This window comes from Ostrea edulis, chromosome 9 (genome assembly GCF_947568905.1).
Source record: "Ostrea edulis chromosome 9, xbOstEdul1.1, whole genome shotgun sequence".
Lineage (NCBI taxonomy): Eukaryota > Metazoa > Mollusca > Bivalvia > Ostreida > Ostreidae > Ostrea > Ostrea edulis.
The window spans coordinates 37,459,490-37,475,392 of record NC_079172.1 but is presented as its reverse complement, the minus strand read 5'-3'; the positions used below and the strand labels follow the sequence as shown (position 1 = coordinate 37,475,392).

The 15,903-nt window shown below is 35.0% G+C and overlaps 1 protein-coding gene across 4 annotated transcripts in view; it reads right to left on the bottom strand.

The window, feature by feature from the left end:
• LOC125657953 (transforming acidic coiled-coil-containing protein 2-like) overlaps positions 1 to 15,903 on the bottom strand; it is a 45,687-nt gene that overhangs the window by 12,850 nt on the left and 16,934 nt on the right. Inside the window, exons 6-10 of one of the 4 annotated variants that reach the window (XM_048888919.2) lie at positions 15,669 to 15,723; positions 11,076 to 11,196; positions 6,652 to 6,714; positions 3,859 to 3,921; positions 1,064 to 1,084 (exon numbers count right to left, since the gene is read on the bottom strand). In XM_048888919.2, coding sequence (XP_048744876.2) covers positions 1,064 to 1,084; positions 3,859 to 3,921; positions 6,652 to 6,714; positions 11,076 to 11,196; positions 15,669 to 15,723 — 323 coding nt within the window. The remainder of the gene's footprint in view (positions 1 to 1,063; positions 1,085 to 3,858; positions 3,922 to 6,651; positions 6,715 to 11,075; positions 11,197 to 15,668; positions 15,724 to 15,903) is intronic. The other 3 variants (XM_048888921.2, XM_048888922.2, XM_048888923.2) reach the window with 3 other exon arrangements.

The following is a 15,903-nucleotide window of genomic DNA, read 5'->3' as shown; positions in this document are numbered from 1 at the left end:
TTCATTCTTTTCATTTAATAAATCAGTTATCTCTGTACAATTTATTTTGTAAAGCAATGACCTTTGAAGAAGGAAATACGTAAATGATTATTATACAAAGGAGTGAACACATACACAGCATATTCAGTCAATATCCTATATCGTTAGATATATTTCATATACCTCAATGACACTGAAGAATGGTAATACATTTCATCTTTATGCTACACATTAATAACAGATAATTGTACATTATCAAAATTTACTTTAAAAGAACAAAAATACAGTAACCGTATAAATAAATCCCCCATCCCCCCCCCCCCCCCTCTTCCCAAAAAGCCTCCACAGTAATTGGGATTTGTGGGAAAGGTGAAAAAGTCAATATTTGCCCATAATAAGGAGAATTTACACATACATATGAATGTACACAATTTTATTTTGATATTATCAGTTCAAAAGTTACAAATCTTCAGTTGTTTTTTTTTTTCTCTTTGGTTTGATGTGGACAGGTGATTTACAATATACAAAAATGAAGGTGCTTCAACCAGGTGTTAGTTCATATTATCCAATCACCATCCAGGTCAGAGTTCAACAAGCAGGTGATTGACACTCTATGAGGACACACACAAATTCTACTGTTCTCTGAATTCAAACACTGCACAACACCAGAAAAGCAAAACCTGATTATAGCGAAACCTTCATTACACAGACAAGACATTTTCATTTCATTATAATCAGGTATTCAACTGACTTTTCTTGGTAGATGAGCCTAATCTTGAAGTTGATATTAACTGACATTAAATTGTGCTAGAATAAAAACATCCAGCTTTTACTGATTATTTACTTTCCAACAATTTCAACATTTTGCATGAAAACAATGTCAGATGAAATCAAATTGTTGTCTTAAAAATTGATTCAGAAGCAGTCCTTATCTCCGTATTGAATGCAGACATACAGTCCACCATGCTTGTAAACATGAAAGTCAAGATAATTAACCCAGTACAATCCAAATTTTTACTGATCAGAGTACAGTATTGAGGTTACAGGTGGTACTACCTAGCTCAGGTAAGCAACACTCTACTACCTTGTTATTGCTGGTCTGCTCCTAGAGTATATACAACACAGGTAAAACACAGGTACAATACAGGTAAGACATATGTACTAAATACATACAATAGCAACTAAAAGCATGAACTCCATAAAATGCACTATCTAATATGGATTTTATTACCTAATGTGACAGAGTTTGTTGCTTTATTAAACAAGTACAGTAAAATATCTGTATCTCGAATATGGTTTATCTCGAATACCCCGCTTGAGTCTAAGTCGACCGCTGGTCCCGGCCGTGTTCCCTATATAAATGATTAAAAAAACTTCGGATATTTCGAACACGGTAATCTTGAATAGCCCGCTTATGTCGAAGTATTTTCAAGGTCCCATGCGCTAAATTCACCTGGTTTATCTCGAAGTGCAGTCAATTTTCCGCTCTGCTTACCACATCTGGTGTCGTTAAGTCCCACATTCACGCCCGCGGCTTCACCAATCGACTGCTAATCCATGCTCGCCTTTTTCGAGTAGACCCAGGTCGCAATAATTGGTTCAACAGCTTGGGTAATTGGTGAGGCTTTCCCACATTACGGATTAAGTCCACCGCCAATTATGAACTAACACGCCCGATTCCAGGAACGGTGTTTTGAATAATACACACTATATCATTAACATGTGGTTTAGATAAATGAACGAAATTGTCGAAGTACGCTTGAAAAAAAAGTAATGCCCATAATTATGAAAACGCATTTGATAATACACGCTTCATCATTACATTAAAAAAAAATATTCAAGATCGAATTTGGATATCTCGAACTCCTGGTTATCTCGAAGTTTTTTCGAAGTCCCTCGGACTTCGAGATAGAGATATTTTACTGTAGTATTTTTCACTAGTTTTTCTGTATGTTCATCTCTCTCTCTCTTTCTCTCTCTCTATTCATTCTGGTAACCACCCCTGCCCCTGATTTAAGATTTCAAAGTTTGGAAATTATTCTTTTACTGGTCATGAATCTGAGACAGCTGTGAAAACAACTTCTCTTCTACCCCCCCCCCCCCCCCCCTCTCCTTGAACTTTGAATGATGTTACATTCGGTTTGTTTTCACCCTGAGAAAACCATAGTCAATTGAGGCGTAGCCGAGGTTGACAATGGTTTCTCTTGGGGTGAAAATTTTTCAATGTAACCCTCAACTACATGCAATATTTATTTCATTATACTGAATGTTATATAAATAACAAAGCAAAAAACTTATGTCAATTGATCAATCACTATCATGCGATGTTTTGTATATCAAAGCGGGTATTCACGTTACAAACGCTCAAACAAGATTGTTAAACAATCTATGGCAAACATGCTTCGTTTTTTAAACAGATGACTTGAATGCACAATAGAATTGGTAACTTAAACTTTGACAAACATTAGGTAATAAAACAGTTATCTAATGTGTGATCAGTCAATACACCAGAGTTTTTTTATATTGCCCTCAGCCACTGGCCTGGAGCAATAGAACACATTAAGCTGTTCTCAGCGCCTTGGGGAAATATTTTGGGCAGGTTTATTGACTGCCAATACATTGAATAACTGTATAATGTTTTCTACAAATATAATTATTAAAAACAACATAAAACTATCACAGCTCAGATAGTCAAACACAACTAATAAATACCATCACTTTACATAAAAACTACAACTAATAACTAATAATTACTAATATAATTTCATTCAATTACTATGTTTATATCAAAATGCATACTTGGTTGTGTTGTATGTTTGTAAAATACAACTATCATACTGCCTTATATCAATTGCTCATACCTGAATTATCCCAGAGTTGACCAAGTACAGGTGCACTAGAATGTTGCTGACCATGTATAGGTGCACTAGAATGTTGTTGACCATGTATAGGTGTACTAGAATGTTGATGACCATGTACAGGTGCACTAAAATGTTGTTGACCATGTATAGATGTACTAGAATGTTATCGACCATGTATAGGTGCACTAGAATGTTGTTGGCCATGTATAGGTCCACTAGAATGTTGTTGACCATGTATAGGTGCACTAGAATGTTATTGACCATGTACAGGTGCACTAGAATGTTGTTGACCATGTACAGGTGCACTAGAATGTTGTTGACCATGTATAGCTGTACTAGAATGTTGTTGACCATGTATAGGTGCACTAGAATGTTATTGACCATGTATAGGTGTACTAGAATGTTATTGACCATGTATAGGTGTACTAGAATGTTATTGACCATGTATAGGTGTACTAGAATGTTGTTGTCCATGTATAGGTGCACTAGAATGTTGTTGACCATGTACATGTGCATTAGAATGTTGTTGACATTGTATAGGTGCACTAGAATGTTGTTGACCTTATATAGGTGCACTAGAATGTTGTTGTCCATGTATAGGTGTACTAGAATGTTGTTGATCATGTATAGGTGTACTAGAATGTTATTGACCATGTATAGGTGTACTAGAATGTTGTTGTCCATGTATAGGTGTACTAGAATGTTGTTGACCATGTATAGGTGTACTAGAATGTTGTTGACCATGTATAGGTGCACTTGAATGTTGTTGACCATGTCTAGGTGCACTTGAATGTTGTTGACCATGTATAGGTGTTCTAGAATGTTGTTGATCATGTATAGGTGTAGTAGAATGTTGTTGACCATGTATAGGTGCACTTGAATGTTGTTGACCATATATAGGTGTACTAGAATGTTGTTGACCATGTATAGGTGCACTAGAATGTTGATGACCTTGTATATAGGTGCACTAGAATGTTGTTGACCATGTATAGGTGCACTAGAATGTCGTTGTACATACCTGGACTAGTTGTACGATGTTGTTATCTACTGGAGATTTCTCCTCTGTCATAGCTTTACCATTCTAAAAACAAACAAAAAAATATCATCTTACAATATACAGAGAAATATTGCATGAAGATACAGAGTTCTAACAAGTTTGTCAGAGATTTAAATATCATCTTACAATACGCAGAGAGAGAAGATAGAGAGAAGATACAGAATTCTCACAAGTTTGTCAGATATTTAAATATCATCTTACGATACACAGAGAAAGAAGATACAGAATTCTCACAAGTTTGTCAGATATTTCAGACATTAAAACATCATCTTACAATATGAGACATATGAATATCAGACCAGCAATACAAATTGTATCCCAACCACCATCTAGATAACACTGAAGCTTGAGATCAAAAGACAGCGAGATATTTATTGTCTCATCTAAAGATCAAACAACAGCAAGATATTTATTGTCTCAGTTTGAGATCAAATTCACTGTCTCAGTTTGAGATCAAAAGACAGTGAGATATTTATTGTCTCAGTTTGAGGTCAAAAGATAGCAAGATATTTATTGTCTCATTTTGAGATAAAAAGACAGTGAGATGATTATTGTCTCAGTTTGAGGTCAAAAGACATTGAGATATTTATTGTCTCAGTTTGAGATCAAAAGACAGTGAGATATTTATTGTCTCAGCTTGAGATCAAAAGATAGCAAGATATTTATTGTCTCAGTTTGAGATCAAAAGACGTTGAGATATTTATTGTCTCAGCTTGAGATCAAAAGACGGTAAGATATTTACTGTCAGTTTGGGGGCATGCCATCTTAATTCTACATAACAAGAACAGAATTTCTTTCAATAGTTACAAGGACGCTATCACTCATGTCCATGCATATTAAAGAAACATTCCAATAAAAAGAAAGGAAAATCTGACAATTTGTTTTGTATTGCTGATAAATTTCGTTTCATATATATAATCAAAATAATTTACCACTACAGAGAAAAGTTTTAATTAGATTAATTCTCAGTTTGTGTTCAGTGGGAAATGTATGTTCATAGACCTGCTGTTCTTGCTTAAGATGTAGTGCTATCAAACAGCTGTTTTAAAAATGTGATTTTTGTTACAAAAATACCATAACTAAGAAATAAGTGTGAATTATATTACTGAGAGTTTTAAATTCTGACTTGATATTTTAATCATAAATCAATTTTTCATCTTCTCTAGATTCTGAGAATAAAAAAAGATATAGTGGAATATTTTTTATTATTATGGGGAGGGAGGGGGAGGGAGGGGGGTAATTTTCATGGATTTTGTGGATACCCTTATCTTTTGAATCTCAAACCACAAACAAATACACAATTTATACCATGAAAAGAAACCATACCCATTAAATAAGCATCCAAAGGAAACTGGAAACTTTCGACAATTCATGAAAATTGGTCCCTTCGAATTCAAATAATTCTAGTACCATGTTTGAATAAAGAATCTCAAATGTACACTACAAGCCCACAATGCAAATTTATTACATCATAAATCATTCAATACTCCACTAACTGAATAACAATCCAAAATCCAAAAACTGCAGCTAAGCATTTCAAAACATTTCAGCATTCAGCGAGCCCACTAAACAAACCTATTCATGCTCATTTCCTTCATAGAAAAAATTGGCAGTGAACAAATTGTCTTGATAAAGACTTACAAATGGACAAATGGTCACGCCTATTAAGGGGCATCATGGGACATATTACTTCAATAGAAACACACGATCTTAAAATATATATAAAATATCTGTTGTTGCTAATTTTTTTATCATTTACTGTACAGTATGCTGATATTAATTTTCAACAAATATTTTCAAACATCAGACGATTACATGTAATGCTCTAATACAGATACAGAGGTATATTTTTATGTCTTATATATATATCTATCTATATCTATATCTATAAGCAAAGGACTACACCGTTTATAGTTCCAGTTGACATATAAGGACATTGAAAGCAGTTACATGATTATGACAATATCAAAATTTAATGAACTAAATTGACATCATTATTCATGCAATTTCAGCATTATACAAATTATATTAAAGTGGGATAATTTTACAAGGCATAATCTTTTCATTGACTTCCATCTACCACTTCATCAACAACAATTTCAAACAAAAATGAAAAAAAGAACAAGAAAAAAAAAAAAAAAACGAAAAAGAAAATGCATGCAGAAATATGAGGATATAAACCAAGTCCCTTCCTGCATTTTAGGAATTTGCTCTCAAACTAAACAATGAAAGGAGGGAGTCATAAAATACAAAGATTTCTTTGGCAATCATTAATTCTTCTGGAAACTTGCAAACATTTATCCCTTAAACTCATTACAGCATTTTCATTCTGAAACAATTGTTCCCTTGTGAAAAGATGACTGCTTAATTAAAGCTAGCATGCATGTTTATCAGCAACAATCTTAGCATTATGATGCAATATGCCCTGCACATTTGGGGTGCTGGTGAGTAGCTGTTTCATATGTGAGACATGTTTGAAGGTCTTATCACTTAAAGTTTGTTGCAGAAACATGCTAAATATCAATAAACATGCAACTTTAAAAACACTTCAAAATGACTAAGCCCAAATTTCACGCATTATTTTAAAAAAAAGTAAAAATATTACAAATACCCAGTATATAATGCAACAAGACACGGTGCGCTTCTATACTTATGCAACACAATCTCAGCCAGTTAGTAAGAAAATAGGTTGTTATGGAACAAGAAAAGAAGGGCTACAACATTCCTATGTCTGGCTAGGTTTGGTGAGAATACCTGCTTGGGCGGGTAATCGTAAGCATCGTAGTATTGCCCCTCGTCTGTTTCATCACTGTTGCGCTGAACAGGATAGAAGAAATTTAACATCACTGGTTTTTAGAGAATATGCCTTTTTCTGCATTTATATATAAATCATCAGACTATTTTCTGTCTACACACCTCGTACAGATGAGTCATTGCAGTGGTGAAATTAGGGAAGGGCGTCTATGCCCCCACCCCCATTTAAAAACATCCATATTCTTAAAGACACTTGATCACTTTTTCAAAGGCACCTTTTAATAACTTTAAATTTTATATAATAATTATATCATCATAGATATACAAAAAACAATTTTGACTCAAAATTAAATGTTCTACAAATTCTGCTATATTGTACTGGGCAAGTAAAATTTGCAGAGATGCAAACTAAAACAGTCCTAATGGGACTAACCCCCCCCCCCCCCTCCTGCAGGGCACTTTGGATGGTGGAAAATAGTTAATTTGTGCTAATTGAAAAAAAAAAGGTTTTTTTTAAAATATACTTTGGACAGTAACAAAATACACCACCACCCCTCAAAATGGAAACAAATTTGATATTCATAATTTTCTTGAATGTTAGAAACTCTCAATTCAAACAGCAGGTGCACAATTTCATCATTCATATAAGAGATGCAATTTTAATGTTTGATTTAAATCCCATCAAGAATTTTTAACTCACATTGAGATGTCACCAGCTGTAGGTAAAGTACCACAAATTTAGACCTAGTATGCTTAGCGCTTAGGGCCATAGCAGTGAAGGATCTGTAACGTGCCAATGCCTACCGTGACACGGAAGGTCCGATTTTAAGATCATGTCTGAAAGACTCGTGATTCTCTATTCTAAATGCCAAGTGTTTGGCGAAGGAGCAATCTCTACCTATGTTAACAAAGTTTTAATGAAATCTGTTCGATATACTCTGGATGGACGGACAGATAGATACATGTAAGGTGCTTTCAAAACAGCCCTAAACTTTGTAAGTATAATGAAAATTTAAAAATACTGGGTAAGATTTCCCAGTTAAGAACTAGAAATAACCATTTTGACATCATGGTAATGTTTATGCTTTAGATTTGAAAGTGTACATTTATTTGAAGTGCTTACATGACTAGATGATTATATTAACTGCATGATAAATTAATCAAATACTGTATTAACTGAACGATAAGAAATTACATTTATTGAACTGACTGATAAATGATTATATCAACTGGAGGCTATAGACCAGCTAGGGCTAGGTATGGTGGCTGATTTGTGACATTTTACAATTTATCGACTTTTTGTTATTTCATGGCAAAACGACAACAAAATGGTATTTAACAACTGTTCGTCCCAAAATAACAAAAAGACGACAAAATGCTAATTAGCTCTTTTTGCCTCAAAATAATGAAGAGACGACAAATTGTAAAATGGCACAAATCAGACACCATGCATAGCCCTAAGGCTAGCTGCTATGATCAAGAACCCAGCCCAGTTCTAAGGGTTAAAGGTCAACCTGCACTATGCAGAAAATCCTGTTCAAATGACTGTGATATTATTCCTTAAAACAAATATATTTACTACACTAGTTCTGACACTTTTAAGCTAATGAACATTATATTCTAATGTTCATTAACAAATTAAAGTAATTCCTATACTCATTTTTTATGATCCCTATTATAAATTTTAAGATACAAAGGGAGACTATGCACTTTATAAGCCAGGACCCTTAAAATTATCTTTTCTAAACTGCATTTGATGTAATTCAACAAAGTATAAACTTTAACAAATTTGAACTTTACATGATGCAGAATAATAAATATTGCCATAGCAATAAATCAGAGAGAGGGAGAGAGGAGATAAAAGTATTATGGTGTCATTATTAGGATCTCATACGACATAACCTAGCAACTAGTTTACACTGTATGAAAATGCCGATGAAGTCAAATGAAACTATCAAATGGCATTCTATACATGAAATTCAATTATTGAAAAATATTGTTAACTACAAGCTATATTAATTCTGACTGTAAGAAATCATTAAATTGTAAACGATTAATGTCAATCAAAGATAAATATGTTAAGGCTTTAAAACAAAAATTCAACTTAGTGATGACATGTATACAGTAAAGTTTTTAAACAGTAAGATAGGAAAAATGGTTGAGCAAGGAATGGGAGACAGAAAGGTTAACAGAGATCTAAATCAATGTTATATTCACAACACCCAATCCCTTTGTTTAAGGAGGTCCATACCTTACAACAAAGATCTAAATCATTGTTATATCAACAACACCCAATCTCTTTGTTTAAGGAGGTCCATACCTTACAACAAAGATCTAAATCATTGTTATATCAACAACACCCAATCTCTTTGTTTAAGGAGGTCCATACCTTACAACAAAGATCTAAATCATTGTTATATTCACAACACCCAATCTCTTTGTTTAAGGAGGTCCAATTCCCTCATGACAAAGACCTAAATCAATGTTAAATTCACAACAAACAATCCTTTTAGTTAAGGAGGTTCATCCCTCAGCTCTCACAAACTGGAAATGTCATTTTCCTTACTTCTTAAATTGCCATTCTTTTGGTAAAAATGAAATAATGAAAATCTTTTACTATGTACATTACTTACGGGTAAAGGACTATGCCCTACCATGAAGTTTAAAACTCTTAGCTTTAAAAAGGCAGTAAGTGTAACAATGTGAATGTGGTCAGTTTTGAAATATAAGCCACAATTCAAAATTGGAACATCCAAGAATCAGGGCCGTAAATTACATGGAGGCGGAGGAGGCAGCTGCCTCCTCCTACTTTTGAGCCAAAAAAAATTAAAATTTAAAGTTCATTAGAATTTATGTTGTTTCCAATAACTAAGAACATGATACCTCCCTTAAAAAGCATTCCAAATCTTTCTTTTAGAATGAGTTAGTCAAGTAACATCTTAGAAGGCCCTAGAATCAAGGATTTTGCACGAAACGTGTTCAGTGTGCACAAAATGTGCTCAGCGTCTGGGGGCCTGGGCGGCCCCCCGACCCCCGCCTAATTTCCTGCCTCCTCCAAATTGAAGGTTAATTTATGGCCCTGAAAGAATTCTTGGATGCAAGATGCAAGAGTATAATTAATGGCTGAGGGATGCACATCTTTAAAGGGGCATGGACACTATTTGAGCTGAAAATTTTCAAATTCTATTTTTTCTATTTTTTATGCTTAGAATACTTAACTGAGGCATTTCTAATGGTCAGCAAAAATTTGAATGTCAGTTGTCGAGGTATATGGGAGATACAGATCTCGCAATTCTTTGTTATGTAAACAAGGCTCATGCCATGTTTTTGTTTCAAAATGTTAAATATACTAGTAAAACTTTATTTAAAGCAGATTTTTCAATTTACTACTTAATTCTGAACACAATTAAATAGTTTCTAGTGTTTGGTACATCTCATTTTGTTTTAAACATGCTATTTTCTAATAGCAATCTATATGAAAACAAAACATGGCATGAGTCATGTTTACATAATTTACAGATAATTGTGAGTGCTGTATCTCACTTGTAACTCAACAACTGATATCAAAATTTTGGTTGACCATTAGAAATACTTTAGTTAAGCATTGTAAACAATAAAAACAGAAAAATAAAATTTTCAGCACAACAACACCAGATTCTAACATACTGACAGCATCAAATAATCTCTAAAGACTCAAATCACCTGTCATCACCATATTCACACAGACACTGCACTCTCTAAATTCTACTCCATAGAAGTTAGTAACGTTTGACAAAAACATTATTACAATCACTACATCACAAAAACATGCACATTACAATCACACTCACGGACAGTTCCCTACATAAGATTTTCACTCATGGACAGTTAAATTCCCTACATTACAATCACACTCATGACATGGACAATTCTCTACATAAGATTTTCACTCATGGACAGTTCTCTACATAAAATTTTCACTCACTGACAGATCCCTACATAAGATTTTCACTCATGGGTAGTTCTCTACATAAGATTTTTACTCATCGACAGTTCGAATTCCCTACACAAAGATTTTTACTTATCGACAGTTCCCTACGTAGGATTGTAAAAGGAACATTTATGAAGAAAAATGCACATCATGAATATTTTAAACGACAACTTCTTACAATTACAAGCACCACACGTAATTACTAATTGCGACTATCAAGCCTGAATATACATTTTTGATGCATAAAGAAAACTGTTCGTAAAAATCTAAATGCACAGTGCTGTAATTAGTAAAAAAGTGCCCTAACTCATTAAGAATCATACAGATATTGTGGACAGTATTCTACAATAACTTCTGTACATAACTATGCTCACAGAAGCCAATTACATGACCTCCCAGAGTATCATACAATATGCAATAAATTTGACAGCGTTCTTTCTTTGGGATGGCTTACCTTGCTGCCCTCCCGTTTTACACCCCCATGATCCTCGAGGTTTTCTTCAAGAACTCGGGCAGCTGGGTGCTTGGGAACACGCGAAGAAGCCTTAGGTGTGGTCATCAACAAACTCGGAGAGCTTCAAAGACAGAAAAACAAGGATTAAGAGCTTCAAAGACAGAAAAACGAGGACTAAGTTTTGTGCTGGATTCACTCATGATTCTTTCTAAATTTCTATTTTGATTACACTTTAATGCTAGAAATTACTTATTTCGTTTTGAGTTGGTTCATGGATATTTACATGGGACTAGATAAAACTTGAGTACACTCCACTTAATACACATCGGGATTATCCCTTGTCTGTCGCTGTTGATGAAAATGGTTCACTTTAACATAAAGTTAATGTAACTGTGATGTCACAATTTTTTGCTGAATACAGATTTTCTTGGCTTAACGGATTGTGCCACTAGATCACCGAATCTTGAAGTGATAGGCAAAATACAAAGTTTGTTCATCGAAGAAAGAAAATAGTGAAAACATCAACAAAAATATGTATTAATGAAATACAAACATATAAATACTGTCCATAAAAAATAAAACAAACATTATAAAGAGAAAATGTCCACAAAAATATGTATTGATATACTACAAACATACAGAAACTGTCCATAAATAAATATACTACTCAAAATTTGATAAGGATCATAGATATTTTTCTGTTTAAAAAATTAATAACTGCATAACTGGCAATATTGTGTCCAAGTGAAATCAAAAATGTCTTCAACAAACTTGCACGTGCATTGCATGCCATGGGAAATGCGTTTCTCATCACAGTTTATGCTTTTGCTACCATTGCACGATTTTCACTCAGGCATCGGTGTCTGATTCTTTCTAAAATTTCAAACTCATTTGAGTGTTTACACTACGTTTATCAACACAATGCCCACACAACGTGTAAGGCGTCGCCTGACGACAGAACAACTGGGCAGATGTATTGAAATGATTGACGCTGACTATGCACAACGTGACGTTGCAAATGCAATAAACGTCAGTCAGAGCGTTGTAAACAGGGCCTGGAACCGACAGCAAACTTTCGGTACAGCAGCACACCGATATGGGGGTGGTCGTCAGAGGTCGACAACCCAACGCCAAGACCATTTTGTGGCTCTTCAGGCACGACGCCATCCCTTCTGGACAGCAACCAGCCTACGTAACGACCTCCTGAACACCTCGGGGGTGAATGTGTCCACTCAGACGATACGGAATCGGCTTCACAATGCAGGTCTCAACTCGAGAAGGGCATGTGTTCAAGTCCCTCTGACTGTTCGACACCAGCGGGAGCGATTGGACTGGGCTGCAGATCATGTCACTTGGACACAGAACGATTGGGTTCAAGTTCTGTTCACCGATGAGTCCAGGTATTGTTTGGACTTCACAGACAGGAGGCACCGAGTGTGGCGACGACAACGTGAACATTTCCATGATGCCAACATCAGTGAACATGACCGTTATGGTGGTGTTCCATCATGGTCTGGGGTGGAATCAGCAGGGATGGAAGAACAGATCTTCATGTCCTGGAGAGAGGAACCATGACGGGGGTGCAGTACCGGGATGAGATCCTCGATGTTTACGTCAGACCCTACGTTGGTGCTGATGGCCCTGAGTTCATCCTGATAGATTATAACGCCTGTCCTCATCGCGCCAGGGTGGTGGAGCAGTACCTTCAGCAGGAGACAATTGTCCGTATGGACTGGCCAGTGCGCTCGCCGGACTTGAACCCGATTGAGCATGTATGGAACATGCTGCAGGTTGCCCTTTCACGCCATAGAGCACAACCCACGACTTTGGCAGAGCTCGGAAACGCCCTCGTGGAAGAGTGGAATAACCTTCCCATTGGAAACATCCGGGTGCTTATTGACAGCATGGCTCGACGTTGTCAAGCCGTCATTGATGCAAGGGGAGGCCATACCCGGTATTGACACTTCATCGACTAAGTGTAATGATGGACTATCCCCCAAAACTGTGTAATTCTTTCTCTGGTTTGCTGTTAACTTTTTGTAATGATATGCCTTTTGGTGTTGTTATCAGATTTCAAGCATTCTGTATTGATAAAAGTTCATGCCGTTCATGATTTTTCATTCATAACCTGAGTAAACACGTTTCTGAGTCAAATTTATGTCTTTTGTTATGTTAGTGGTAAATTACACACATATAACCTAGTGATCCTTATTAAATTTTGAGTAGTATATATACATCAATGGAACTGTGTGTCTACAGATTGATGCCCATAAAAATTTACGAAACAATGGTGTAAATATATAATTGCCTATCCACGAAAACAGTGAAAATAAAAAAGACTACATGCAGTGAAATTAAAGCTCTTTACAAAAGATGTTATCAAGAACAAAGATTTTGATGTATATTAAACACTTACTTGACTCATTTCAATACCTGCACAGACTGTGCACAACTAAATCTTTTGTTACCCCCCCCCCCCTTCCCCTTCTCTCTCGTTCTTTCATTATTGCACTTTACTTAAGAATGTACAAATTACTAACAAGCCTGCTTTCACCTATACCTTAAAGTTCTCTCTAATATTTCTGTTTATCATGATATTCCACAAAAATGTTTCTTATCTGCGTCAATACATAAAGGGCATAATAAATACATATTTACATAAGGGCATAATAAATACATATTTATCACAAAATACAAATGACACTGATTGAATAATTATCAGAACAATGCACAATTCTTCTAGTCATTTACCTGATTATCTTGTCTTTGAGAAATTTAAAATTTTGATGGGGACCAGTAAGTGCCCACTTGACACATTGTACCTCTTTCATTACCCTGATGTCTTTGTGTGAAGTCAGTAACCATCTAACACACACACACACTGCTCCTCATTGTCTGGTCCTCAATAACAGGTATTTATTACTTTTGTTTACGGTGTATCAGGTTTCATGGAGTGTTTTTTAAACTGATCTATACACTGATCATAATGATTAAGACATGCTATGTTCAGTCTGCACTGTCATTTTGACAACACCTGCATTTGTATGGTCATGTGGGCAGAGTAAGTTAAAATGCTTAAACTTAATTAAAATCTGACCTGTCCGAATTGCACCTGTATGCAGAGCAAATTGACCACTATGCACCTAGTTTATCCAGTATAGAGAAAAACATCTGATTTCTGACTTCAATTGACCTTTATATAATTTATGATCGAGGAACAGCTGCAATTGTTTATCTGAGGCATGTTACATCATATGTTTCTGCAGATTCTTCTAGTATAGAAATTTCACTTAGTTAGAAATATGCATGCACTGAATATATTTATAAATAATTTAATGAATGACTTCCTTCTGTTTTTATATAGTTAAAAATTCAAAACTGAAGTTTGTAAATTGATTACTTTGACTCAGTGTGCATTCATGTATACATGAATGAGATATTTTCTATTTGTTTATTTACATACATTTTTGTGTTTTCTATTGCTATTGTTTGCAACTTAATCCAAAACATGAAAAATTGGAAAAAAATAATAAATCATGAAAAGATAATATGTCTGCAGTCATTGTTTATTTCAATTATTCATATCTTCTGTTTTGCATGAATTGTGTATTGACCCGTATCCTTCATAGAGTGATATAAAACCTCACCACAACATTCACTATACCAGGAGTAAATCAATAACTCACATACACACATCACCCTGTACACAACTATCCCATAAACATGTCATCTACCAACCGTACAATATTGTACTACAGGAATGGGAAGTTTATATGCATTTTTTTCTTTGGAGGTATAATTAGACTAATCAAAAACCATAAACACAAAAATGTAAATTATGTCTTAGTGTCTGATCTGGGGAGAGGGAGTATGTATATTTTACAGTACATTTAAAAACTCTTAAGTCACTCATGGTCAGCCTTGTGATTGGTCAGTATGGTATATAATGACTATATAAGTAATTCCTTATTGTAAATTTTCACATGGCCCAGTATTGAACATTGCAATACATCCACTCCCTTGATCAATTAATTGTCTGCAGGCAATGATTTGCTGCACTGAGAAATGCTGTGGAACTCAAGCTGAGCGACATGCTGGTGACTAAGTCTGATTCCAAATTATATAACCTTAAGTCTGTGAGGTATGTTCTCTGGAGGGTGAACATGATCTGCACATTAAGCTAGCACACCTTATGTTTGTCCAAAACACAACTGGCTTGTACAAGTGGAGTGAAACATCACACAAATAATTTTCAACATGTATACAACTCTTCACGCCTCAAGGGTATTCTTAATACTGGTCAACTTTTTTGAAATCCATTTAATTCTAATTGCTGGGAACAAGATTTGAATTGTAAGAATCAATATAGTCAATGAAGATATGCTAATTAAGCTCCCTAGTTTTGCATAGTATCACTGAATATATTGATCATTGTATACGAATTAACGACAGACACACATACTGCATTATGTGAAGATGGCAGTGCCCTTTAAATCAGTACTATTATGTGATTTACGTATCAGTAATAAATTAATCAGACTATACACACAGTACTTACATGTACATACAGTAGTCCTGAACTGAAACACTCACCTGTTTATCAAGTCTGTAGGACCCTCTCCTGATTCTGAGGCAAAAATGTCTGTCTCTGATAAAACAAAAACAAAAACAACTGGTGGAAGAGAAATCACTTCATTGTATCCACAGCTTAAATCAGATTTAAGAAATCTCCTGGTGCAGTAATACACGGCAGGTCCTAGCGTGTGTTCTAAGGTAAGCACTGGGTTATTGATATGTTTTAATCAATACTCAATCAATAAGTTTCTAT